The following is a 27,994-nucleotide window of genomic DNA, read 5'->3' as shown; positions in this document are numbered from 1 at the left end:
CAGACAACACAAAATCTTTATTAAACATTTTATTCATGTAGACAACAAACACTCTGCTTTTCCCTGCCCACCTCGGTCACCTGTTTTTCAAGCTTGGTTTTTAGGGTCCTATGGGCACACGACAATAGTTTACCCTGTGAGAGAGCAGGGGAATGCCCGTATTGTGAGGCACACCCCATTGCTACAAGAAGTTATGAACTCACTCTGAGGTGTAGGCAGATCTATGGTCCGATTTGATGGTGTCGGGAAGGCCCAGAGTGGCAAAACAGGTGAGCCAGTACCAGATAGCATCACAGGCCTTCTCTCTGGTGTGAGCAGTCGCCATTAGAAAATAAGTATAGGTGTCAATGGAAACGTGAACATATTTTAAGAAACCAAACTCTGGGATATGGGTGACATCAGTTTGCCAAATGGAGTTAGTAGTTAAACCTTGGGGATTAGTGCCTTCTGCTAAAGGAGCAGGAGCCACCCCATAACAGGAGGGACATAACAACAGGATATCACAGGCTTGTGAGGAAGTTATTTGAAATTGCTTGTGAAGAGAGCAAGCATTCTGGTGGAAAAGCCGTGAGATAACATGGCCTGTGCAGAAGTATTTGGTACCACACCTGTCATCACAGAGATATCTGCATAGTTGTTACGTTCTGTAACAGAGCCAGGTAAACCTGTGTGGGAGCAAACATGCAACACATAAAAATCATGCAGCCAGCTGTTAATTAAAGTCCACAATGTTCTTATCTCTGTAAACAAAAGATGGTTATTAACATGTTTTAAATAGGAAAATTCTAAATGGAATACAACATATGAGGAATCAGTTACGATGTTAAGTGGTTCCTGTGAAAATCACTGAAAGGCATATCGGATAGCAGCCATTTCCAAAATCTGCACTGAGGCATCCTGTGGATATTCTCAGTTCAGTCAGAGAGAAAAAGAGAAGGTTTTCTAACTAGGCGAGAGCCTGGGAAGCAGTTGGGAAAGAATGTAAATAATTCTCTAATCTCTCTTGTTGTTCACATTGTTTATAAATATGTTCTGCCACCACGCATCATTCATTGCACACCAATGGTGTGAGATGTTTTTACTCTAGGACCAATGAAATTAATCCGCATGATGTTCCCTATAAATAGAGCGGTGCATTTGAAATAAATCAGAGTTCATTTTCTTGCCTTTGACTTGGAGTCATTCTCATTCCCGTCTTCCTCTACGGCGACACTTGGTGACCCCAACGTGATCTGCACCTACCCTGAAGGAACAGGGTCTGGTGGACTCCGACTGTTACTGCAGCCTCGGCTGAAGACCCGAGCCCCAGCGTCTTGCAGGGATCATTCTGTGGCCGCGGCTGCTTGCCAGAAGCCTGGAGGTTCTGGCCAGACACCTTTACCCTCCTGAGAGAGGTAACGCTGAAACTGCGTGCCTTTCTGGAGAAGGCTTGGTCCTGTGTAGACTGCGGATCGGCTCTTAGAAGCCGAGGGCTGATCGGGACGGTTTTCCCTGAAGTAGTGGACTGTCTGTCTCTTGAAGTGGACGTCTGCTAAGGGAGGGTTTCCTAACAATGGGGAACCAGTCATTTGCTGATTGTAATGGAGTCAGAGCAGCAAAGGCTTGTGATTGGGCTTGCACCAAATCTTTCCCTATATCCCTGAGTGCTTCTACTAACATTGCCTGAGAACCTGCAGGAACCCTCGACATTCTTTCTAACATTTCCTCCACTGTTGCATCAATGCTCATTGTGTTAAGAATACTTCTAGTGGAGGCATTACAATTTTCTAAAACACACTGTCTTAATAGGGCTCCTTTCATAAAGTCCTGTACATCAGCTAAATTGATAGCCTCGGTCACCTGGTCCACAAAGGAAGTAAAAAGCTCATCTCTGCCTTGCTTAATAGACATATAAGAAAGAGATACTGGTTTTATCTTAACCCTGGAGAGTGCTTCTTTAGCCAATCACATAGCAGCCTTTAATACTTCAGCCCCTAGTTGTGCCTGCATTTCCATTGTAGTGAACTGCCCAATACCCATTAATTGCTCAACAGTTACCCCAAATAAAGGGTCATTCTGTTGTCGTGGAGTTTCAGCAAAACGATTACATAATTCATGCAAATGAGCCTGCCACAGCATCAACTGAGACTGCGTCATAATCATTCTCATGGTACCCTTAATATCTTCTGGAAGAAGCAAACCTGAGTCCCATATATAATTAAGCATTTGCTTTGTAGGTTCTCCGTGTATTCCACAGTCATTAACTGTGGCTCTCAATTGTGAAAGCAATTTCCAATCCACAGGATGATAACTGGCTGTTTGTCCCCCTCCTGCATTCAGTGTATAAACAACAGGAAAAGCTTGGCAATCTATGTCAGAAATAGCAGAACACATGTCATAATCCTTGTTGCTTCTTTTTGGATACTTAACCAATCTATTCTGTGTATTGCTGGTAATTTTTTAGGATGTTCTTGCTTAAAAGAATCACCAGCAGATGTCATTAAAACTTTTTTGTGACTGTTCTGAACAGTTTCATCCTGTAGCTGCTCTCTGTAACCCTCTGGGAGTTTTTCATTATTTATTACTGATTGTTCATTCCCAAGTAGATGATCTGTGGTTGACTGAGCAGCATTAAAGACAGGATTAAGAGCAGGAGGAGCAGTAGGTTGTTTATCACTCTGTCTGCTCTTAATTTCAATAATATTTCCTACTGGAGGAATAGGATTGTAATCAACCTCTAAAGAATGCATTCCTGGTTTAACCCCTTCTAGAGTGGCAGTAGCAACAGCAGCAACTTTCTTTTTTGCCTGATACCTCTGCAAACAATTTAAGACCGAGCGCCACGACTTCATTAACTTACGAGCAACCTTGTCATCATCAATCACTTTAAATCAAAGAATATTCCCTAATTCATGCCACTCATTTACATCAAAGAGATCCCCCAAGGCTTTAAATAAGCCCTGAGCCCGACCATAGGTGTACAAAGCTGGCGGATCTTTCTCCAAATCTATATCAGCTAAATCACGTTTCTTTAAGAAACTAGTAAGTAATTGAAGAGTTACTTCACTTTCCATAATCTGACCTTTAAGTGCAGCCTTTGTACCTCAGCAGCTCTTCCCGGACAGCGAGTCTTGTCCTGACTCCCCAGACGGCGAGTCTTGCTCTGACCCAGGCTCGAGACTACTCCTTATGCCAGCATCGAGTCTAACTTTTAGCCCTCCGAACACTGCTTTTTCAGTGCTACCGGTCCCACCGTCCTGGTCCACGAGGCACCGAGACCCCTGAGGGTCGCAAGGGTCCCTGTTCCGGGTGCCAAATAATGCCGCAGGCGGTGAGGGAAGACAAGCACACAATCAATATGATTGATAAGCAAGCTCCAGTTTATTCAAAGATCCAGTCAGTTTATATAGTCTTTTGCAAGCAATATTAGCAACAAGCTCTCACTGGTCAATTCATAAAGGTTCATTGTTTTATGTTCTTCTACGTGCAGTTTCAGCTATAGCTAAGTTTTTCATCTGCTAGCTTTTTACTTTTGCTAAGTACATCTTGTTTTACATCCTGTTCTTGTACAACTCATATCTCAAGGATATTCTGCCTTTTGCTATCTGTACTTGCACAGTGTACTGTTCACAGGCCAGTGCTGTTTCCCAGGCCAGTTTCCCAGGCCAGAGCTCCTCCCGGGCACAGAGCTCAGGTCTGGGGTCTCAAACAGAGGATTGATGGAATAACTGTTCCATCGATCCATGACCCTGTTCCTGTAACCATTCCTCAACACATTTGTAAGTAGAACGAAAAAGGGTGTAGCAAGTGGTAGGTTCTGCTGGGATAAAACTTATTCCTGCCTGTAAGTCTGGTATGCAAGTCTGTATGTAAAGTCTGTGCCTTCAGTTTAGATGTTCAGCCGGTCTGCTGCAGTTGTTTTCTTTCTTCTTCTCCATGCTGCTTGCATCTGCTGCTTTTGCTCTTCTCGTGGTTCTTCGGAGAGTTCTCTGGGGGCTGTGCTCAGTGCTTCGACAAAAAGCTTGATGTTTTTGCCAGGGATCCACCTTGGGCCTGACCCTGTAGAAACACAGGCATATTCTCTCCCCCAGGTTATAAGTGGGAAAGGGCCCATAATTTGTTTGGTCTTGGGGTCCTTGATCAGCACAGGCAGCTTTCCTATGAGCTGGGCCCAGCTGGAGTTGGAGAAGAGCCTGAGACTAGGGAATTGAGCTCTGCAAATGAGTTGTTAAGAAAGTTGATCTCATATAAGGCTTTGCAGAGCCTCTCACTACTAGATGATTTATTAAATAAATATGGGTATTGATCTAGTACCGATATCCAACTGTGATGGACAAAAACTCTTTAATAATTTAAAGTTAGAAAGCGTATGTTTATTGCGACATCAGGCAGCATGCGGGATAGCTCCCAAATACACACTGCATCTTTCAAATGATTACAGAGTCCTTTTGTCCATACAAGTATTGAATACCCAAAATACAAATACATATTCATAATTTTGGTACATCCCATTCCTCGTTTCATATGCTAATAATTTCAAAAGCTATTAAGCATGCATAGTTTGTTCCTTGAAATGGGTCAGTGGTCCCTTTCATGGGGAGGGGTCCCAAAATGAGGAAGTAAATGAAGTCTTCCTCATTCTGACCTTTCTACCTTTTCAATGCAAATGTGACAAATGAACCCTTGGTAGAACTCCCATTTCTTATCTGTAGTTGGTTTCGGAACAGAAGAGGCCCACAATTGTCTTATGTTCCTAAAAGCTATTTGTCAGTTTCTATATTCCTCATTACAAACCCAGCTAACTAAACATTGTGTTGACAAGCAATCAATTATTAGTTAACTACTAACTCTTAACTTCATCAAGCAATGCCTACCCATTTATTTTAATTAACTCTAGTAAGGCTTATCTCTAACTAAAATCTTAGCTCCTCTAAAATCTCTAAATTTCTTAAAGTTTATGTTTCATTCCCCACTTCTTCTTTGGGATGAGTAAATTCTTTTACTCAATATGCAGATTCTTCTTCATCTGCCCAAGACATGTGTCTAGTGTCTCTCAAGACTAAGCCATATGCTTTTGATAGCGAAGTTAGGGCCGTCATTCGTCGTATCATCTTCCAATTCCAAACAAGTATCACAATAGACAAAATCAAGCTTATACTAACTAAAATAAGCAACACAATGACAGGATGGATTAAAATATTAAGTATGCTGGTTGCTGTTGGTGACCATCCAAAAAGCACATCCCACCAATGATGAGACAAGTGTTCCTCAAATCGTTTAAAAACTCCTTTGATGGTTTCTGTGTCATGGTGTATAGTGATTAAAGTCTTTTTCCCTGCGTCTCTAACCCCTTCCAAAATTTCTCTTAGTTCTTGATGTTTTAACAACTGAGCAACTAAAGTCAGGCACAGGCACTATTTCTTGTACAGTAACTAAATTGGCTTTTATATACTGGTGTGATACTACAGGTGCCCGATAGAAGTCACATCCCTCAATTTTGACAAAGTTACAGACACATAAATTAAACTGAGTTTCATTCATGCTTAGATTGTCTGGCATTGGGGTGGGACATGCTGTCCTGCGACAGACACAACCTCGTCCTATATATACAAGCAAAGTTGTTTGATTGCCTGAATGTGTTTTGAAGTGGCAGATGCTTTGGTCCGTATCCACACATGTGTCTTTATTACTTTCTAATGTCCCCTCACATATGTACCCTAGTTGTTTCCTCATGGAACAGGGCTCTAGGTTGATGGTTTGCCACTTTCCTCCAATTTCAAGATCATACCCTCTTATTGCGCATCCCTCTAGTTTTAGTGTAAACTCAGGACATTTACTCAAACATTTGTCACAGCATTCAGGGCTAATCCGAATGAGTTTCATGGGCGGATGATAAGCCTCATGGAACCCATCTTGCACAAATGCATAGTTACATCCCCAGACATCTCTCCCTTCCCACAAACGTGCATTTGTGACCTTTAGAATCTCATTTAGGGCCCTACAAGAGTGGGGATCGTAGGCCCTTCCTTGGCACTGGTATATTCCCGTTACGCTGTACTTGCGTGGTATTGTACTGGCTCCTGTTATAATTATGGCAGTGGCTATAATAGTTACGACCTTCTCCATTATGTCCATAATTTCTATAAGTCCATTTACTCGTTGTTCCGGGTGAACCTCAGCTTCAGTTCGTTGTCACCTGGTGTCACTTTCCAGACTCCCTCAGGGGCTTTCTTCACTCGGGAGTGATGGATCCAGGCCTTCTGTTCTTTGATCTTGATTGCAGTAAAGGTAGTGAGGAGCACCTGGAAAGGTCCTTCCCACTGTGGTTCCAGGGTTTTTTCTGCAAAAGGCTTAACATATACATAATCCCCAGGTTGTACATCGTGTACTGGTCCATCTAGTTCTCTGTTTTGAGCTCCAGCCACATATTTTTCAACTTCCCTCAGTTGTTTATTCAGGGCTTCCATATACTTATGTAGGGTTTCCTCCCCTACTTGTGTCGGTGTGGTTCCTTCTTGAACCGCATATGGTCTCCCATATCATATTTCAAAGGGGCTCAATTTTTCTTTTGTCCTTGGTTTTGTCCGAATTCGCAATAATGCTAATGGGAGAGCCTGGGGCCAAGGTAGGTTTGCCTCTTGTCCCAGTCTCACAATTTGTTGTTTGATCAAATGATTCATCTTTTCTACTTGGCCACTCGACTGGGGATGATATGGGGTATGCAGCTCCCAGTCTATGCCCAGGTGGTGGCTAACCTGTTGCACAATTTTGGAAATAAAATGTGGCCCTCTATCTGAGGATATGGTGGCTGGAACTCCGAACCTTGGTATTATTTCTTGCAACAGTGCTTTGGTTACCTCTCGTGCTTTGGCTGTCCTAGTAGGAAAAGCTTCTGGCCAACCTGAAAAGGTATCAGTCAGTACCAGGAGGTGACAATATCCCCCCTTCCTGGGTAATTCTGTGAAATCGATTTGCCACTGCTGCCCAGCTCCGCAGCCTTTCCCAATTTGTCCAACTTTAGGCTTTGGGATGTTTTTAGGATTAGTTCGGAGGCAAAGGCTACACTGACGAGTTACCTGTATTACTGTGCCCTGTAGTTTCCTAGCTATAATTTTTCTTTTCAGATGGTTATACAGGGCGTCTACTCCCCAATGTGTTTTTTCATGTTCCTTTTGCACTAATGACCACAACAAATAGGAAGGCACTACAAGTCTCCCTTCTTCTGTTACAGCCCATCCTTCTTCATTATAATTTGCTTTTTCTGCCTTAATAAGTTTCTTATCCTTTTTATTATACACTGGCTTACCTTCAATAGAGATCTTTCCATCTGGGATCAATGTTGCCTCCACTGTTTCCTCAAATACCTCACCTTTGGCTGCGTCTTTTGCCTCTCTGTCCGCCAGCATGTTCCCTTCTTCCAATTCAGAGCTCACTTTCTGGTGTGCCTTAATGTGCATGATGGCTACTTTCTCAGGTAGTTGTACTGCATCTAGTAGTCTCAGTATCTCTTGTGCATGTTTAATATTCTTCCCTTGCGAATTCAACAGTCCTCTCTCTCTCCAAATGGCCCCATGTGCATGAACCACCCCAAATGCATACCTTGAGTCCTGGTAGATGTTAACCTCTTTTCCTTTTGCCAGCTCTAAGGCTCGAGTTAAGGCGATTATTTCAGCCTTCTGTGCAGAGGTGTTTGCTGGTAAGGGTTCAGACTCTATTACCTCTCTGCTTGTGGTAACCGCATATCCAGCGTGCCTTTTTCCACTGATGACATAGCTGCTTCCATCAGTAAACCAGGTCACAGCACCTTCAAGTGGGATGTCTTTCAGATCCGGGCGGCTGGAGTAGATGGCTTCAATGGTCTCCAGACAGTCATGGATCACTGGTTCTCCCATACTCCCGCTGAGAAAGGAAGCTGGATTCACAATGTTAGTTACCACGATTTCAACATCATCTTGTTCTACTAGTATAGCTTGGTACTTCAGAAACCTCTGTGGAGAGAGCCAATGTCCCCCTTTTGCCTCAAGGACTGCAGACGCTGTGTGGGATACTAGCACAGTCATCTTCTGGCCCAGGGTGAATTTGCGAGCTTCCTGGATGTTCACTGCCACTGCTGCAACGGCTCTGAGACATCCTGGCCATCCTTTAGCTGCCGTGTCCAGCTGTTTGGAGAGATAAGCCACTGCTCTCCGGTATGGGCCTAAATTCTGTGCTAATATTCCCAAGGCAATCCCTTGCTTTTCGTGGGAAAACAGGAAAAATGGTTTACTCACGTCTGGAAGGCCTAAAGCCGGAGCTGACATGAGGGCCTTCTTTAGCTGGTCGAAGGCTTGAGTTGCTTCTTTTGTCCATTGGATATCTCTGCTCCCTTCTGTGATCAGGGCATATAAAGGTTTAGCAAGTAACCCATAGTTATAAATCCATAGCCTGCACCACCCTGTCGTGCCTAAAAAGTGTCATGGTTTGACACTGGCACGATGCCAGCGCCTCCATGAAAATGTACCTTTTTAAATAATTGCTGTGAGATGTGATCAGGAACAGAGCAGAGCAGGCCCATCTTAGTAACAAAGGAAAGAACTTTATTAAACTACTACTACTATAAAAACTACAAACACTAAATCCTGGATGAAGACTTTCCAAAACACCCCTCCTCCTCCCACCTAATTTCTAAACAAACTCAACAGTGAGACACCACCCAGGATCCTGATCAAGTTGCTGCCCTTCAGATATTCAAATACTCAGTCTTTCAAGGGAGACAGGAGTCTCTCCTGTGCCACAGACCCCCCCCCAGGAAACACAATTGCCACCCTTGTGTTTCCATGTCACACATGGCAACCGCCCGGAGAAAATCTGCCATGGTGACACTCTCCTTTCCATGTCACAGTGCTCTCACCACCGTGCATGGACAGACTGCTCATAGGGCTCCTTTAAGGATGCTTTGCCATGGACCAAAAGAGACAACAGTTCAGTTTCTCATCTTGGGACTACAGTCCCCCCCATTTTCCCCTGGGGCTGAGGGTCCAAGAACAGAGGTCCTCTTCTCCTCTTCTTCTTCCTTGAAGATAGAGGACTTCTCCACACCTTCTCCAACTCTCCTCTGTTCTCTCTACTCCTCTGCTGGCAATCACTGAAACAGGTCTCCTGGCACACCAACGCACCACCCTAAGTGCAGCTTCTGTTAGGAGAATTTGGTTCAGTCTATGGCTAACAAGAGAAGTCCAGCCACAAGCCACTCCATCATCTCCTTCCAACTCGAGAATTTCTTCTTCCATCATCTCGGATCCCAGACTGTGTCTCTTCTACTTCAAATCAAGGAGGAGTAATATTTTACAAAGCCCTCATTTCTCAGGAAAGGGTTAAAAGCTCAGACTCCCTGGACGGCTGATATCTCTGCCCAGCAGCAGATTCCCAAGGCCAAGGCTGGGCGCCTTCCCCCCCCCCACTCCTTCTCCTCCGCGCCGGCAAAGTTACAGGTGCCGTCCGGACTCTCTGTCTCTTCCCTCTGGGGGGGGGAATGACAAAGACATCTCCGCTTCTCTCCACCCTTCCGTCCACAGGAGCTGGCTCGGTTCCAGTCCTTCTACCCCTCAGCTCACCTCGACCAGGCCTCATGGCTCCCCCTCCCCCACACAGCCCCATGGCTGGGCAGGGGAGATCTGCACAGCACCCTGACCGGAACCAAAGAGAGCGAGCTCTTGGGAGTTCCTGCTTTTAACCCCCTGTGTTCTCAGAGGCGTATCCCTATCTTCAGTGGTCACTCCAGGTGCCAGTATCTAAACTTGACCACTGATTGGTTTGACTCAACTTCCTAAAAAAAAAATCACTTCCATGTCAAACCACGACAAAAAGGTTCTCAGTTCTTTCACTGTCTGAGGTCTCGGGGTCTGGCATATTGCTTCTTTGCGATCCTGGCCCAAGGTCCTTTGTCCAGCACTCACTTCATAACCCAGGTAAATGACTGTTTGCCTCACGATCTGGGCTTTCTTCTGGGATACTCGATACCCCTGCAGGCCCAAAACGTTTAGGAGGCTTACCGTCCAGTCCACGCATGTTTCCTGGGTCTGGGTGGCTATCAGGAGGTCATCCACGTACTGGAGCAACTGCCCTTCTCCTGGTGGAGGTTCCCAAGACTCTAAATCCTTGGCAAGCTGTTCCCCAAATATAGTAGGGGAGTTCTTGTACCCCTGTGGTAATACACACCATGTGAGCTGGCTCCTTCGTCCAGTTTTAGGGTTCTCCCATTCGAATGCAAAAATTTTCTGGCTGGCTTCGTGGAGAGGGAGGCAAAAGAAAGCATCCTTCAAATCTAAAACGGTAAACCAGGTTAGTTCAGGTGTTAAACGAGTTAACAAGGTAGAAGGGTTAGCTACTACTGGACACAAGTCTTCAGTTACTCTGTTAACAGCCCTTAGATCTTGTACTAACCTGTATGAGCCATCAGGCTTCTTTACTGGCAAAATGGGAGCATTAAAATCAGATTGACACTCTTTTAACAAACCTATTTGCAAGAAGTTTTCTATGATTGGGCTAATCCCTTCTCTGTCTTCTTTCTTCAGGGGGTATTGTTTAACCCTTACTGGTCGTTCCCCTTCCTTGAGCTTGATTTGTATAGGTAATGCATTCTTTGCCCTCCCCTGCAGGAACCAGAGTCACCATCAGAGCCGGAACTGTCACCCAGCACAGCGTTCTGAGGGGAAGGGGAAGGCTCCAATCCACGCAAAAACTCAAAATTCACCTCAGCCTCCGAAAGATTTCAGCATCACCCTGTTCAGAGGCTGGGGGGCTGAAGTCCTGCCAAAGCGGATCAATCCATCTCCATTTCAACGGCATTGCCACCATGCCTGCACTATAACCAGCAGAGAGAGAGCCCATGAGATGCTCTCCCAGGAGAGCCCACGCCTCCCTTAGAACGCCTCCTCAGGGGCTGAAAAGAGCCCATGATCTTTGCCCCAGTAAAGCAGTTGCTTAAAGCCACCCCAAAGAACAGAAACCCTCTTTTGCTCCAGAAGAGCTTCCCAGATATGCAAGAACAGGAAATCTTCCTTAGAAATCACAGGGGTTGCCCTGACCACAAGCACGACAGACAGAGAGAGGCAAAGAGGGAAAGACCACACCCACAGCTGTCCTACACATGGGGGCCACCACTACGCACTACGACACAAAATACACACACACACGTTTTATGCAAAAGAGGAAAAAAGAAGAGCAACAAGAGAGAGCTTTATTTTCTGACTCCACAAGATATAGAATCCCAAAAGTGACAGTGGATTGGAGGATGAAATTGCCACTTCTCCAACCACACTAGTCAAACCAACAGTCCATCAATTCTCTCCACCCACAAAGAAGAATGCAAAACAATCCTTATTTACATGAACATGCATGAGAACTCCAGTAGAAGGCATAAAAAACTTTTAAAAGAACTTTGAAACTTTAAAAAGAACAGGGCGACAGGTCCCTTCACGAGACCAGTGCCATATTGGCACATACTATTGGATGGTGTAAGAGACGGTCTGAAGTTTCCTTCATTTGCCTCACGGCCGTCGCAAGGACCCTGCAGACCCTGACAGGAGCTCTGGCCTGGCTGAGGTGGATGCAGACGCTTGCCCAGTGACTGTCAGCAGCTGCGCTCGCTGTGCTTCTACAGAACACTGCATTCCTGCAGGCTGTGACCAGCGGTGGCTCGTCCCTGCGTGCCAGCACCTGCTCCACAGACCAAGGGGCTCTTCACAATGGCCCATCAATCTGGCCTACCTTCTGGCCAGGTGCCACTCGCTTTGGCTAAGGACTATATAGACTGTAACTTTTTGGGAAGACTTTGGTGCACTCCCATGGATGACGGTGAATCCTTGTGGCTGGACCATTGAGGATCTCGTCTCGACAGTGGTAGCTATAATCCCCTTTCCCCTCTTTTCTCTCTATCCTTTATTTCCTTTTCTGTCCCCTCTATCGCATTTGCTGTCAGTATTTGTGCATTTGTTGTGATTAAACTGATGGTCCCCTGCCATTTGCCTTTTTGCATTTTGGGATCGGTTAACAAACCATCAAGACACCCCGCTTATCCTAGCAGATCATGAAAGATGGGGGAACTCGGTAAATGGGCATAGGAAGGAGGGTCAGGTTAGAGCCCAGGATAGCATGATCAGTGCCATCCTGAGAAGGGGACAGAAGAGGACTGGAGATGGCAGAGGGCAGGTGGAAATCCTGTGCCTTTTGGCAGTTTCCACCTCCCGACCTTCCTTGAGGAGACAAGGGGTTAGGAATGCAGGGAGAGGGGGACAATGACTGGGGATATAACTGGGGTACAGAACAAACAACCTTCCCCAAACCTTCCCTGACAATTTTAACAGAATCATAAATTGAACAGAAAAGGGGGTAAAATTTCCCAACCTTAAATTCCCTTCTGTCTGCAAAACATAGAACTCCACCTCAACTTTTTCCCAAAACTGAAGTGACAGAATGGATTCCCTTGTAACATTTGCAAAATATTTGAAAATAAAATGAACAAAAGCCTTTATATTTCCCCTTGAGAATTTCACACTCTGAGAAAGGATTACTTTAACTTGGAGATAGAACTCCTGCTGCAGAATGGTGAGTGATGATACCATTCTGGCAATTCCCCACCCACAAGACTTAAAAGAAGAAAATAACAGGAAAGGGTGACCTCACACATAACACACTCACCACTCGGTGGGTCAAAGAAAGATCTTGTGGGAGTCTCGCTGGCACAACTGATCCTCACCTCTGGAGGGACTGCCACTTGCTCCTTCGGGATGATCTTAATAAAATTGAAGTCTTCCCTCGGGGAAGTGGTCACCAAAATGCAAGTTGTTTCCGGTGGCAGCACCCACTGGAGACACTTTCAGGGGCTCAAACAAGTCAAGGTCCCTGTTCGGGCACCCCTTGTAGCAGCGAAGAGAGGTGGTCAATGCCGATACCTTCCCTGCAAGTGTCTTTGGGGAGACCACATTCGGGTAGGCACATGGCACACACACAGCCAAGCACTCAAGCACGCCACGGAGAGCAGTCCACAAGGAAGTGCAGGAGGGTCTTCTGTGTGGGGTCCCGACCAGGGTTTATTGAGGTCCAAGGCATCCAGGGACAAAAGACCAAGACAAAGGAGGGTCCAGGCTATAAATACAGGGAAAGAGGGGGTGGAGAAGAGCATCAGGGCCAATGGGATGAGGTCACAGGGGTGGTACAAAGGGTAGGAACCCATAAGGAGTGTCAGGGTGGATGGGGGGGTTACAAAAGCCAGTGGGGGAATAGGGAGTGTAGAACTTATTAGAATTTGAACTTAGAAGGGTAAAGTGGGTAGGGGAGGCTAACGGGCCAATGGGAAGGATAAAACTGGGATAGATTAACAGAGTGCTGCAGAGCACCATGGGGGAAACCTTCTTTCTCACCCTAATTTGGGGTTAATGCCCGGAGCCTACGGTGCATCCCTCCAGGGCATGGCCATTGCCATTTCCCCAGGCAAGTTTGTTAGAGGAGTGTGGAGGCCCGTGAGCCTCCACACTCCTCTAACAAACTGGGTGCAATTACAATTCAACCCCCAAAACATGCTACTGGAACTAGGATGCAGGGTAGGATGAAGAAACCATAAACCACACATTTCTTGAACAGACTTCAGTACATTTGTAAACTCCCTATAAACCATCACCAAGCCCAGCACAATAGCTGTTCTAATCTGTGCCCCTCTACTGTAAAAACTACCTGTTAGGTACAATACTGGAACTACTTCTAGATAAGAAAACAAGCTTAGGGACCAGAAAGGTATTAAAACCTCAAAAAAGCCTAGGGGCCAGAAACACATGAAGACCTCCATCCAGAGAGACATTATGAATTCAAGCAACATGGCTACTGACTGCTTTATCCCAACACAGAGTAAGTGCAACCAAAATGCAATTATTTTTTTACAAGTTTTTTTCAACTTTCTCAAGCCACATGTTGGGCACCAAAAAATGGAATGGACCAGATTTAGGGCAGATTTGGGAGAAAACTTCCAAAGGGGTTCTTTTAGAAAGTAATTTCAAGCAGCCTCTCCCTCAAGTGGTTTGGGAAAATATTTCCTTGGAGAAAGGTGGAAAAAACCTGTTTATTTAATAGGCAAAGCATTCACCAGCACAAAAAATGTACAATATTAAAAAATAAAGCCTCTTGCTGCTCCAAAAGAGATGACAAACTCAGAAAGTCCCTCCGTGGGCTGTAACTTGGCTCACTCAGGCTCTTATCAGTCCCTCCGGCGCTGGAAATGCAGCGGCCCAGGCCCAGCCCTGGTGGGCCACAGGTGCAAGCTGCTGGTGCTCCTCTGGGTGTTCAGTCCAGAGCAGGTTTAAACAGTTCCAAGAAAAAGAAAAACCACAGTCCAGGGAACTTCTCTGCCTCAGCTAGCTAAAACTAACTAAAAGCAAAGGAGAGCTCTGTGTTGCTGTCTGTCCGCAGACAACAAAGTCCAGGAGCAGGAACGTGGAGGAGTGAGTGCAGTTTCTGAAAACAAACTGTGTGTTTCTTCTTCCCCCCTTTCACTGTGAGAACCAGTCTTAAAGTTGCAAAACTTATTTCTGGGCTGAACAGACGAATGGGGATACAGTTCAGCATCATAAAGTCACCACAGGACATCTCTGTAGCAGTGAATCCAGGGTCTTTTGGATGCCTCAGGTTTCAGCTTTTCTATTTTTCAGATTCTGTGCTGCTTCAGTGTGGAGTTCTGAGCTTCATATTAGGGGATGGTAAGCTCTCTTCACAAAGTAGGGAGACAAAACAATTCCTTCTCTAGCTTGGGACCAAGGAAAACCGATCCAAATTTCAGGCCTAAGAGCATAAACAATGTGGATTGAAGAGAGAAAACTAGACAGATGGGACTCCATAAGCTAAAGCTGCAATTGGACAATTAACTCCAATATGCAAATGGCTAGAACTCATAAAAGTGAGAGACCTCGTGACCGGTCATCCATTTTTGTGACCATTTTGGGTTCCTCTTGGGTGTAGCCCTGGCTGGGCTGTTGCACTGCCCAAGGTGTATCCATTGAGGCCTTCTAATCAATCCCTCCTTTATTCTTGAACTCTGTCTGGCCTCTGTTCTAGGTCAGCCTTCTCAAGGCATCACTTTACCAGCAACTTTGACGGTGGTGAGAGTGGTCAGCTGGACTTGGAGTGGTCCTCTCCACTTGGCTCACAGAGGATCACTGTCCCACCACTTCACATAGAGCCAGTCTCCAGGTTGGAAGGGATGTGCAGGTGTGTCCAGTCCTATGGCTCTGGATAGCACAGTGTAGTTCTGGAGCTTCTGCAGAGTGGAACCTAAAGCCATTCGATATCTCTGCAAATCAAGTTTCCCCTTCATGTGACTTTCACCTGGAACATGTGGAATCTGATATGGCTGCCATACAATATTTCATAGGGACTGATGTTGTCCCTCTGCCTTGGTTGTCTGTGGATTCTCAGTAAAGCTATAGGCAAGGCCTGAACCCATGGCATGGATGGTTCCTGACAGATTTTGCTCATTTGCCTTTTGAAAGTCCCATTCATACATTCAACTTTACCACTCGCTGGGGCTCTATAAGGTGTGTGCAGATCCCAAGTAATTCCCAAAATCCGACAAAATTCCTTAACCACTGTTGCAACGAAGCGTAGTCCCTTATCTGATGACTTCCCCTGGGGAACCCCAAACCTTGGAATTATATGATTGAGCAAATCTTTCACCACTTCCTTGGCTGTGTTAATGAGACAGGGGTAAGCTTCAGGCCATCCACTGAAGGTGTCACCTAATACCAGTATGGACCAGTATCCTTCCTTGCATGGGAACTCTGCAAAATTGATTTGCCAGTAATCTCCAGGAAGGTCCCCTGCCTTTGTCACTCCTAACACAACTCTTTTTTCTCGTGTCAGGGTTGTTTTTACAGCAGATGTCACATTTGGCCACTACTGATTGTATAATCTCAGGCATTCCCTTTCCTATTACTACCTTTTTTAGATGTTTCAGAAGATTTTCAACCTCAAAATGTGTGTTTTCATGTTCTCTCTGAGCTAGCTCCTGAAGGGTCAGGGGTGGGACTACAACAAGATTCACTGCTGTAACAGGCCATCCATTGCTGTGATCTCAGCTTAAAGGAACTTAATTACTTTGCGGTCTGCTTGGTCATATTTTGGGATGAACCCTGACAAATCAATCTCTTTTTGTGGAATTGCTATGAGAATACCTTTTTTTGCAAATCCTCTTGCTGCTTGCCATTTCCCAATTCTGGAGTGGTTTTCCCTTTTTGGTGACTTCTACAATGCATGATAGCTACTTCTGTGGGTTTTTTAATGCTCCTTAAGAGGCCAAATATTTGTTCAGCGTGGTTGATTTGATTCCCTTGAGCGTTCAGAAGTCCTCTCTCCTACCAGACGGCTCCATGAGCGTGGACAACACTAAATGCATATTTAGATCAGTCCATATATTTCCATTCTTTCCTTGGCTTGCTCAGGGCAGCAATGATCTCCTCAGTCTTGTCCTCATCCTCCTCGGAGCCTCTCGAGCAAGAGCAGTCCAACTGTGCTGACTGTGCTGGAATATCAGATTTGCTCCTACCCAGGATGCCAGGTCTGAAATCGCTGAGCGCGACTTCCAGTGCCGTGGGAGCCAGGCTGTGTCCGTGCTGGCTTCGGTGACGTCATGTCGTGACTCAGCTCCCGGGAGTTCCCGGTTGCAATGGAAACCCGCGGGGCTGAGAGCGGAGCGATCTCCGCTGTTCCGTCCGCGGCCGCTCGGCAGAAGGCTCTGCCCGCCGGCTCCTGCTCCGGCCGAGGCCGGGGGCTGCACACGCCGCTGTCCCCTTGCCCCGGCCCCGGCCCTCGCTGTGACAGCGGCGGTGACGGTGACAGTGTTGGGGACGGGGCCCCGACCGGCTGGGCTTGAGGGGTCGCAGCTGGAGCCGGGCCCGCCGCGTCTCCGCCTGTTCCTCGAGTGTCCCCCAGGCGTGTCCCCCCCCGGAGTGTCCCCAGCGGCCTTGGAGCCCCGCGGGGTGCGACAATCCCGGGGCGGGGGGACGGGAGGGGACAGGGAGGACGTGGGGGTGACAGAGGGGACGGGGCGGTGGGCAGTGCACCGGGGGTGGTGGAAGGGGGCAGGGGGCGACAGAGGGTTGGCAGGAGGGGAGAGGGGGTTGCAAAGGGGACAGGCAAGTGTAGCGGGAAGGGAGAGAGGACAGAGGGGTGGAGGGGACCAAGGGTGGCAGGGGGGCGGCAGAGGGCAAAGCGGGGGGTGGCAGGGGTTGGCAGAGGGGACGAGGGGGTGACAGAGGGGACGAGGGGGTGTCAAAGGGGAAGAGGGGACAGAAAAACCCTCCAGGGAGGGGACAAAGGGGACCCAGGGAAGGTACAGGGGCCACAGCAGGAGGCCACAAGTGCCACCATGTCCCCGTCACCTCCCATGTCCCCTCCCCAGGTGTTGGAGCCACTGGTGGGCATGGTGGCCACCCTGGGCAAGCTTGTGGCCACCATCACTGGCCTGGATGTGGACATCCTGCTGCTGGCTGTGTCCCCATGGGTCCTGCACTTGGCCCTGCAGACCTTCATGTGGCACCCTATGCCACCCTGGTGTCCTGTCCCTGTGTTACCGCCGTGTCATCTCCCTGAACCATGGCCATGTCACCACCCTGGGCCGGGCCCTGGCTGCCCTTGAGGCCACCCCATGGATCACGTGGGACCATGTGACACATGCGGCCAGCGACTGGCGGGACTCGGCAGCGGCACTGGAGGAGAGCTGGGCCCAGCTGGCAGGGGAGGCCACCAAGCTCCATGACGCCTTCAGGCATGCGGCCACTGCCGAGTCCATGGAAGAGGTCGTGGTGGCTACCGGCCAGGCATGGGAGGCCACCTGGACAGGACAGCGGGTGGAGGCGGCCATGGGGCTGCTGGAGCGCATGGTGGCCGCATGTGACAAAGCCACCGCGTTCCTCTGGGAGCAGCAGCACTGGCGTGGGGACATCGAGGCCGCCCTGGAGGGGACAAGGGAGGTGACCCCTGATTTCCGTGGAGCTTTGTTGGCCGCGGTGACGAAGGCTAAGCAGCTGTAGGAGGTCAGTGCCCACCTGGCCACAGGTCACCTGCTGGGGACACTTGGGGACATCCACACCCTCTTCTGGAGTTTCCACTGTGATCCTGATGGCCCTGGTGCCCGTGCGGTGGCTGAGCAGTGCCAAAGAGCCATTGAGGATATCCCAAGGCTGCTGCGGGGACAGTGATGTCACCACTGTGATGTCATCAGGGCGGTGACATCATCAGGGACACCGCTTGTGTCACCTGTCCCCTCCCTCCTCCCCACATGGGATTTGAGACAAATTTGGGGAATTTTCTGGGAAGTTTCATTGAAATTGTCCCAGATGCTGATGGGAATTCCTGGGTGACGTCACTGGGGACACTTGGGGACACTCTGAGGACGCTCTGGGGACACTCATGGAGGCGGGGGCGGGTCAGGGGGTGAATGACCCCCTCGGTGCCTTGCAGCAGAGGCAGCTTTCTGCTGTGGCTGCAGCAGAGCCGGGTTATGAATGACAATAGAATAATTGGCTTCTGCATTTCTGCACATTGTTATTGATCACAAGTATTTTATATGGTCCAATTTATTATTCCTTTTAGCTACTTTTTGGTACAATATAATCTATCAGTTCATATGTGCACCATAGAGCCTATTTAATGAAGTGTAATAAATAGATATTATATCATAGGCCTCAAAATATTAAAAATATATAAATATTAAATAAATAAATATTAAAATAGAGACTGTGCAATGTTAAAATGTTTTTGTGTAACTAACTCAGGTGTAAAACAATTCCGTTGTTTCTCACATCTGCGGCCCGGCCTCTCCGGGTGATAACAGTGACACAAACCTGAGCACCAGAGAAGAATTTATTAATTTATCAGGGGGTGTGAAACAACAGGATGGAATCACGAGAAGAAATAAAATACATGGACCCAATCTACAGAATGTCCTGCAGACAAGTCAGAGGTGAAAACCAAACAAGAGTTCCTGGAACATCCAAACCTCCCGGGAGTGTTTGAATAATGTCTAAATTCTGGAATGTGTTTGTACCCCTGCAGTGTAAGTTAAGGGCAAGTTCTTCGGCCAAGAACCAAAAACCCTTTTTATCCCTTATTAAACTTTTACAAATTTCAAAGAGTGAACTTTGTTTTTTGCACCCAGCTGTGATTTGGGGGGCCAGGGTGGTGCCCCGCCTCTGCCCCCACCCCCACCAATTCTTGCCAACGGCTGCCAGCGGCATGGCCCTGCTGCTGAGCAATGACCCCGCCCCGGGGGCATCAGAAGCCCCCCAAAAACCACACCCACACCTCCTTCAGTCCCCCCATCTCTCCCTCGAGCATTGACCCCCCTCAGCAGCCAGCGATATCCCCCACTATGCACCAGGACTTGGACTGGGCACCCCCTCTTGTATCAAGCCCCCCTGAGCACTGGGACCGGACCCCCCTTTGTGCCCCCCCCCCGATCACAGGGGTTCTGCCCCCACCCCTTTGATCCCCCTGGAGCCACAGGACCCCCGGGAAAAGCGATGGGACCAGGGGGGCCCAGGGAGAAATGGTTTTGTAAAGGATTCCCAAAACCTGACAGAAAGCTCACACAGCCTTGGACATGTCCATGCAAACTCTGAGATGAGCTCTGCTGGCTTAGGAAGGCCATGGAATAGAGATGACATTGTTGAGAGGCTGAGCTGGAAACAAGTTTCAACAAGTTTCAAAAGATAGCCTTGCAAACAGACCAGATATTTCAGAGAATTAGAACTGTGAAAGATGCAGTGTAGCAGCACCATGTGGGGTAAAAATAAGAGTGATTGGTGTTAGAAGTAATAGCAGCATTGTGTGGCAAAAGCTAATAGGCTGAAAAACATTTCTAAGGTGTTGTAAGCAGGAAATGGGTTGGCTTCTTGGGAAAAACACAGTTCACTTTCCTGTTAAAATTTCAAAGTTTAATACAGGACGATAGGAGACAGAGACAATAAAGCAAAGATTACAGCTGGGTGCATCTTGGCACTCAGCCAAGAGCACACTTACTTTCAGGGACACCCCTTGAATACCTTTTCCATTACATTAGCCTGTTGCATATTCATAGACCCTTATGCATATCCATTAACTAGTTCACATATTCCGGGAACTATTTTGCATGGCTCCTCTTTGGCCTGCCTTTTTAGAGCATGCGTGTTTCTTGGCTGTGGTTTTGGTTCCCTCTCTTGATCACTTCCACTCTGGGCCTTGGTCCATGCTTTCTTCAGACAGCAGATGCTGATAGTTGGCTTATCAATAGCAGGGTCCTCATGACATGTTCACTGGATGTTATCCCGACCAAACAGACAGTTCACTCCTAACTATATCAGCTACCACTACTACTAGGTCTAAGTTTTGTTAATAGCAGAAATAAAAGCAAAGTTATTTAAATATTGTACATATAACATTCATCTTAATATTTACAAAAAGCCAATACTATAATATGCATCTATAACAAACCCCCCTCTTACTCTTTATAAATCACTTGGCTTCAACAATATTTCTTATGCTTTGGACTATGCTGGTAATTAGCTGAATAAAACAAGGAATTAAACAAGGAAGAAATATCAAACCAGCTGTAGCACATAAAAGGAAGAAGCCTAATTTCTTCCACTTTTCTATCCCCAGTATATTATCCCACCAGCTGTTTTTTTTTTAACATTGGTTCCCAATTTTGGACCAGTACATGGGCTATTTTTCCTCATGGTCACCTCCTTTCAACAACCTGATATATTAAATTTTCCACAAACACCCCCTTTCTTTAGCCAATAGACAGACTAAAGACAATCTATTCTGATACATTATGGGTTTTGTTTGGCTTTGTTGACTTGATATTCCAATACCCAACTGGTTATGTTTGTTATTATCTCTACAACTGTTTGGAGTCTTATAATACGATTCAGGATATTAATTTGGGTTAATATAGAGTTAGACTGCTGTGCTGGTTTTGCCTGTTTGTTTACCAACTGTTCTTTTACCAAATTTTGAACTCCACCCTTAAGGGCAAATGTGAAACAAATCCATCTCTTCTCTTTTGGACATTCACTTCCCAGCTTATTACCACTTTTTCCGAAGTTTCTCGTAATCCAGTATTTTTCCCCATTTAGCATACAGATACTAAATTTGGATGGGTCATAGTAGTGACTGTTGACATGGGTGTGTGTAATAAAAGAGGAAATTTGATTTCTTTCTATGTAATGCTTTTGATAGCATTTGTGACACAATTTTGCTGGTATCCCTAAAGGGAAAAGACAGAAGATGAGTGACAGAAACAGGAATAACAGAGGTCTGGTATGGCTTATACCCCCACCTCCCATGCCTATGGGGTTGCTGCCCATAGCAGGTGTATATGATCTTCTTGGTGGCGAGTACAGCGGCCAATCCAGTCTTGCCCTCTTCTCCTTGTCACCTCCTTTTTGCAAATTTCCAGGCAAATAGTTTTTGAAACTCTGTAATTGTAGTTTTCCAGTGTTCCTCAGGTATCTCCCATTCAACAGGCACTAATAATTCCCATCCAAAAAACAAAATTATTATTTCAGTTTTTCTGAGTTCTGTCTCAATAGGGGATAGGTTTGGTGCTCAAAACTTCCTGCAGCAAGAGCATCGATTGTGTAAACTGCAATACCAGTTTTTCTCCCAATTTAAACATTTACATTTAACCCAGCATTTTAACCCATCATGTCCCGTATTAGGATGAATCAGACAGGGTATATGATATGGCACTGATGGAAGTTGTAATTCCTCCTCCTCTTTGTATAAGTCACAGGCTAAGGCCAGAACATGAGAATTCTCTGATCGAAATAGTCCTGATCCTCTTGTTCGGAGTGGAAGTATTCCACCCCAGGGCGGATATCTGGTGTGTCTCAGGACTTGTCCAGATGGCACTTGAAACCACTGATATAAGCTTGGCCTTGTTTCTCAATTAGCTGTGATTCTTTGTACATTTCTTGGATCATTTGGGTCCTCCCAGTTCATTACCACCCAGTCCCCGATTGAGAGTCAATTTGGTATCACCTGGTTTAAATGTGTTAGTCCACTCCTCAGGTTCCTTCACGGGTCCTTTGATTCTGCTGGCATGGATCCACCCTCTTTTCCCTTGGCTCGGATTGATGCCTCAGTTGTCAGCAGTACCTGAAAAGGACTTCTTAATAGCACAGGAAGAGTGACTGGAGGAAGGGCAACTCCACATCAGGATTTGCCATTTGCATTCTTCAAAACTTTTTGGGTTTAGCAACAAGTTGTTTTTTTGGGTTTTTTTTGGCCACAGCTGCTTGTTCTTCTTGTAGCCAGCCGAGTCTTCAGCTGCACAAGGCTGTTCAGCTCTTGGGATCACATAAAGGACAGTTCTCCTAGAGAAAGAGGGACTTGCCATGCTCAGGATGCTTCCCTTTCTTTCAAAGGCAGGCAGCCTTAACAGCTATAAAGGGAAAACGCAGAGGCAAATTCCTCTTCTTGTGAGCCCCAGTTAGGTAAACAGAACAAGCAAACAAACAAACAGAAGCAAAAAAAGAGCCAGGCCAGTTTTAACAACTATTGCCTTTTACCCTCTCAGCATTATTTAGCTGTTTAGCCTTCATAGACATCCTTCTAACAACTTCTCAGAGCAAAAAACCCCCATCCTAACAGTGAAAAAAGAGAGGAACAAAAAGAATCTTGCTTTCAGAGAACAAAGATAAACAACTTGTCGAGATTTTGAGAATTAGCGAGACATGAAGGCTATCTCTGCCTTGGTCTTATCGCTTATTCTCACACCGCCCCCCCCCCTTCTCTCTCTCTTCACTCAACGCTGTCCCTTGCCCCTCTCTGCTGCTGCCACCGCAACACAGCGGCCCCGGCAAGGGTGAGCTAGCAGCTTGCTCTGGGAGCAGCGGGGCTCGCAGACAGGCATCTCTTCGGGGACCTTGGGGGTGTGCCTTACTCCCCTTTTGCCCCTTCTCTCTCTCTCTCTCTTTCTCTCTCTCTCTCTCTCCGCCTACTGGGGTTGAGGCTGCCGCCCTGGACTGGAGACCACAGCAGGCTGGGAGACAACCCTCCTGGCAGCTCCGTCACTGAGCCAGCCCGCTCCTCAGAGGCAAACTGTGCAGACCATGCCCAGCACCGCTGCCGGACTGGCGAGCGTGTCCGGCAACCCCACGCCCTCTGAGACCCCATTACCACCAAGCCAGTTCCCAAACATCAGCAGCGCCCCACACAAACCCACGCCCCCCGCCGCCTCCACTGGGTGGGCAAACACTGGAAGTTGCCATGCCGATCCACCCACATGAACCAGCCCCTGCCACAGCCCCGAGACTCTGCCGCTCGCACAAAAGCAGTCAAACACCCCACAATCTCAACAATCCTCATCCTGGCATCCCTAGGTATTCTTTTTCTTTAATAAGCATTTGGTTGAACCATCAACACATATCTTTTCCCCCTCTAGGAGGGCGTGTTCTGCTACATCCTCCTGAACTTCAGTTTAGTATTGCACAATTTCTGAACAATCATGTGTTGAGGTACCTTTTTGTTTGCTGTTGTATTGTGCTTTTATATCTTTGTAACAGTTCTGTAATGGTTTGCCCCTTCACCCCCCATTTTCTCCCAATGGTTCCACCCTGAGCTCTCCCACCCCTCCTCCAATGCCACCCCTCCCTGGTGTCTTGTCCATCACGCAGCTCCTAATCCCACCCTCCCAAATTTTTCCACCTTGGGCATCCAGTGAGTGGACAAAGGCCACAGGTCCCTCCCTTAACCTTCTCCCATTGGTTTGTGTTTCTGTCTGTCCTCCTGCCTTCCACTCCCCCGAACTCCCCCATTGGGCGGTGAGCGTCCTTCCCCCTTGTCTCCACCCCGGTACTTAAGGTGATTACGAAAGCCATGTGACTCACTTTCGGCTGGAGGAACGTGGAACTCAGAGCTCCTCGGAGCTTACAATAAACCTGAGACTTTTCCCCGGCCGTGAGTCGACTCCCTCATTACCTCTCGGACGCCGCCTCTCCTCCATACAAGGCAGACAGCGAAGCGCTCTGTCTTAGCCGCTCCCCGAATCTGCCACGAGACACAGGGGAGTTTCCTCACTGCTGACCGTGCCTCTGCCGGGCAGGCAAAGCCAGGGGGCTTCAGAGAGAGCACAGCGGCAATTTGCCAAAAATATTTAGATGGATTCAAACATTTTTAACTTCTAGTGTTATCATTATTTCCCATTTTTACATCTTAGAGTCTGCTAACTATTTTTTCCCAGATTTTTCTTTTACTTTTTTTTTTCCTTTTTGATTTTAACAGATCTTGGACCACACGAGGTGTACACACAGCTAGTTTATTTCTAAGAGTTTATCCACAGCCCTTTCTTCTTCTGATATAACCTCTATTCCCAGTTGGATTTGTAAGTCTTTTCCCAAGAAGTTGACACCTACTCCAGAAGCTAATAAGACATCTCCTAACCCCATTCTGGCTTCCCTTTTAATTACTACATTTTTAATGACAGGAATTTTAAACCCTTCTCCTCTTTCCCCTGCCATTTCCATAGTGTCACCCCCTACATCACATCCTCCTGGAACATTTACTACATAGGTTCTCTCTACATCAGCATGAACTATAAATTCTAATACTTCCTCTTGGCGGCCTACTTTGAAAGTTATCAGAGGCTGCAGATGGCATCCATCCCACAGAAAACAGAGCCCATGTTTTCCCACTCCCTCACTGGGCACATGCCCTGAACCATCCCCAGGCCTCCTTCTAAGTGAGGGTGACCTCCCCCCCTACAGCAGAAACAGGCATCCCTAGTCCTCTCCTGGGACTCTGACCACACTGGGGCTCTGGCTCCTTCTTGAACCTCCCCCATAGATACAGAGGGAGCAGAAATCACCAAGGGAACAGAGACCAGGCTGAAAGTTGGCTGTAAAGCTAGATCCAAAAAGGGACAGAGGGAGGAGCAAAATTCAACAATTAGCTGGAATCAAGGAAGAAACAGAGGTAGGTACATGAGCAGTCAGCTGGGGAGAAGCCACAGCGGGGATGGGAGTGATCACGCCTGGTATGGGCGAGGAGGGCTGAAGCTCTTGGCTCAGACAGAGAAGCTGGTATGGGTAGGGAGACTGGAGCTTCTGGCATGAGCAGAGAAACTGGAGACAGGGAAAGACAGTATTTCCATAGGGTCCCTGCTCTCTTCTCTGGTTCTTTCTCTCATTTCCCCAGGACCCCACCACTCATCCCTGCTGCAATCCATTCCCCTGACAGCTTGAACATTCCTCACAGTACGAAAAAAACCTTCCTTTCCAATATTCTGCCACACAATCCACCTTCCTCCAGAAAATAAAGTTAAGCAATCTATATTGCATGTACTTTCATTCATTCATACTCATTCACTTTTATTAATTTAATGTCTCAGTTACTCTCACTCACAAGAGGACAACACAAAAATAAGGTACCTTTTTTCTCAAGGCACTTGTTAATATCCACCCATGGGTATTATAAAATCTCAAAATGTTATTGGCCAACCCCGGATTTTCTTGGATATCCCTCAATCCAGCTGTGTTGTTCAACCCTGGATGCTCTTGGGCATCTTTATCCCTCAATCCAGCAAAATTCGAGGGGCCCCCTCCACTTCTTATCCCTTTTTCCCAGTAGATTGTGCCAGGAAAACCCTCGTCTCCATCTCTCCAAGGAGTCCCACCCCTTCCCTGAGACCCAGTCCCAGTTACCCCAGGGGATTCTCTCACTCCTTTTATCTTTTGTTTTATCTCTTTACTGGCTGCTTTTCTCACAAAAGAATGGAAATGCAGTGTGGGAGACTCATCACTCACTTTGCCGGTCTGGGACAACCGACTCGCATCTCACTCACACACATTCATCCCCCCATACCGGCCGCCCTCCCCCCACCCCCAAAGAGTACTTACAATCCTCATTTCTTCTTAGAATCTTCGTGCACAAGCATTTTGGGGCTACCACAGTTTTAGGGAGCCTTTTCCCTTTCCTTTGCTTCATGTGTCTCCTTTTGTCCATGGGATTTCAACCTGCAACCTCCAATCTCACCAGAAGAAGGAAGTGAAGCCATTGAAATCAGCGGGGCGCCCTACCCACTCAGCATCTCCTGGTGGTCTCGGAAGTGATGTGTTAATCCTGGGTGAGGCCTCCAAATTGTGAAAAACACGGTTCACTTTCCTGTTAAAACTTAAAAGTTTAGTAAAGGAGTCCCAGATTGAGAAGCAAGATGTATTCATTTGCCACCTGTATAGGAGTTGTCTTCTGTTAAGTGGGCAGTTTTCCTTATCGCTTCCACAACCAATCCTCTCTCAGGGGAGACATCTGCTGATAATGTCACTGCATGGCTGATAAGAACTAGAACATCCCATTGTGAGATGCTCCCCCCAGAGGGAGGAGCCAAGCATTTCTACCTGGATATAATCTTGAGTTTCTGGAACACCAGCACGGCTTTTCCTGTACTGGATTTTCCAGAGGAACAGCTGCCTCTTCCACTGCAGGAAGACTACATCCCTTTTCTACAGGATCACTGCTCCAACAGAACCACACCTGCCACTTCAGGAGGACTGCCAGCCTGGAGTATCAGCAGTGGGTAATAATCAGAGGGCTGAAACAACCCAAAAAGTCTCTCAGTGATATTTCGTACCTGGGCCCCAGGGAGGCAGCAGACCTCCCTGTGGGATGGGTCTAGTTGACATATGGGGCCCACTGTTCTCAGAAGGGAGTCACGCACTACAATTACCCTTCTTTTCTTCTTGATGTTAGAGGTGGTAATCCATTTTTTAGACGAGTCATAATTGGGAGGCTCACTGGGCAGATCATTTTCTTCTAAACCATCTGGCTGGCTCTCTAGATCCAGGGCCTCATACCTATTCTGAAGTGGCACCTGGCTAGGGGATGGGGGGCAGGAGGAATTTTTGTTATTACCTCCCCGAGAAGGGACACATTTCCACTCCCCTTCATCTGCCAGGTGCCCCTCTATTGCCTGAGAGTGAGAGGCATATGAGTCCTCTGACTCTTGGTGGGCCTCCCTTAAAGATATAAGGGCTGAACTCCACCAATCTATTTCCCTTTCACATTCCCTGATACTCCTTAATCTTTCAACTTCCTCCCTAAGCTCGGCCACCAGCGAAAGGAGATAATTCACCTGTTCACACCGTAGGCAGGCCTCCTCCACTACACAGCCTGAAACCACCGGTAAGCTCAAACAACCAGGCAGGAATGGGTCTGTACAGACACATCCTTTTTGGAGGGCCCCACTTGATCACATAACACTTGTGCCAACCAGTTTTTGACCGTGTTAATACTATTACTAGCAGAAAGCCCAATATCAAACATCCAACAGAAATACCTCAAACAACACACAGCACTCCTTACTAGCAAGGAAACCTGCAACCCTGCCTGCTTGCCCTGCCTGCGTGAACTGCTGAGCAAACTGCCGTGATCACGCCCCAGAGATGTGCCACGCCCCTGTTTGCTTGCTTCTCTTTGTCACGCTTTGGAGCAGTGTGGTCTATTGCTCTTTCACCAGACCAGCATACCTTTGTGACAGGAGGTGCTGATAAATATGTCAAGTTCTGGGAGTTTGAGCATGTCAAAGATGAGAGCAGTGTTCAGAAAAGGCTTTCCATGAAGCACGTGGGCATTTTACAGCTGGATGAAGATATGCTCTGTGTGCAGCACAGCCCCAACCAGAAGCTGCTGGCTGTCTCCTTACTGGATTGCACTGTGAAGGTTTTCTATGTTGACACACTCAAGTTTTTCCTTTCATTGTATGGACACAAGCTGCCAGTGCTGCATATGGACATCTGCCATGATGGGACTCTAATTGCAACCGGTTCTGCTAATAGGAATGTGAAGATTTGGGGCTTGGATTTTGGGGTCTGTCACCATTCTTTTTTTGCCCATGATGAAAGTGTGATGTATCTGCGGTTTGCGTCCAAATCCCATCTCTTCTTCACAGCTGGGAAGGACAGCAAGATTAAGCAGTGGGATGCAGATAAATTTGAACATATACAGACCTTGG

At 47.1% G+C, this 27,994-nt stretch overlaps 3 protein-coding genes and 1 pseudogene across 4 annotated transcripts in view; 2 read left to right on the top strand and 2 right to left on the bottom strand.

The window, feature by feature from the left end:
* Positions 1-27,994, top strand: part of LOC137464152 (zinc finger protein 154-like) — a 450,159-nt gene that overhangs the window by 166,740 nt on the left and 255,425 nt on the right. The window lies entirely within an intron of this gene.
* The window catches only part of LOC137464123 (zinc finger protein 850-like), a 466,862-nt pseudogene that overhangs the window by 252,215 nt on the left and 186,653 nt on the right, over positions 1-27,994 (bottom strand).
* On the bottom strand, positions 130-8,386 carry LOC137464170 (uncharacterized). Its single transcript, XM_068175488.1, has 6 exons — positions 8,250-8,386; positions 6,735-7,891; positions 6,136-6,251; positions 1,243-1,385; positions 609-665; positions 130-134 (listed from the first exon to the last, which is right to left on the bottom strand). The coding sequence occupies exons 1-6, from the start codon at positions 8,326-8,328 to the stop codon at positions 130-132; spliced, it is 1,557 nt and encodes a 518-aa protein (XP_068031589.1). The 5' UTR covers positions 8,329-8,386.
* The window catches only part of LOC137464168 (uncharacterized), a 106,675-nt gene continuing 92,510 nt past the window's right edge, over positions 13,830-27,994 (top strand). Inside the window, exons 1-3 of the mRNA XM_068175487.1 lie at positions 13,830-13,860; positions 15,061-15,113; positions 16,551-16,979. Coding sequence (XP_068031588.1) covers positions 13,830-13,860; positions 15,061-15,113; positions 16,551-16,979 — 513 coding nt within the window. The remainder of the gene's footprint in view (positions 13,861-15,060; positions 15,114-16,550; positions 16,980-27,994) is intronic.

The sequence above is a fragment of the Anomalospiza imberbis genome, chromosome 37 (genome assembly GCF_031753505.1).
Source record: "Anomalospiza imberbis isolate Cuckoo-Finch-1a 21T00152 chromosome 37, ASM3175350v1, whole genome shotgun sequence".
NCBI classification, from domain to species: domain Eukaryota; kingdom Metazoa; phylum Chordata; class Aves; order Passeriformes; family Viduidae; genus Anomalospiza; species Anomalospiza imberbis.
Note: the sequence above shows the minus strand (reverse complement) of the source record. Positions and strands in the feature narration are given on the sequence as shown.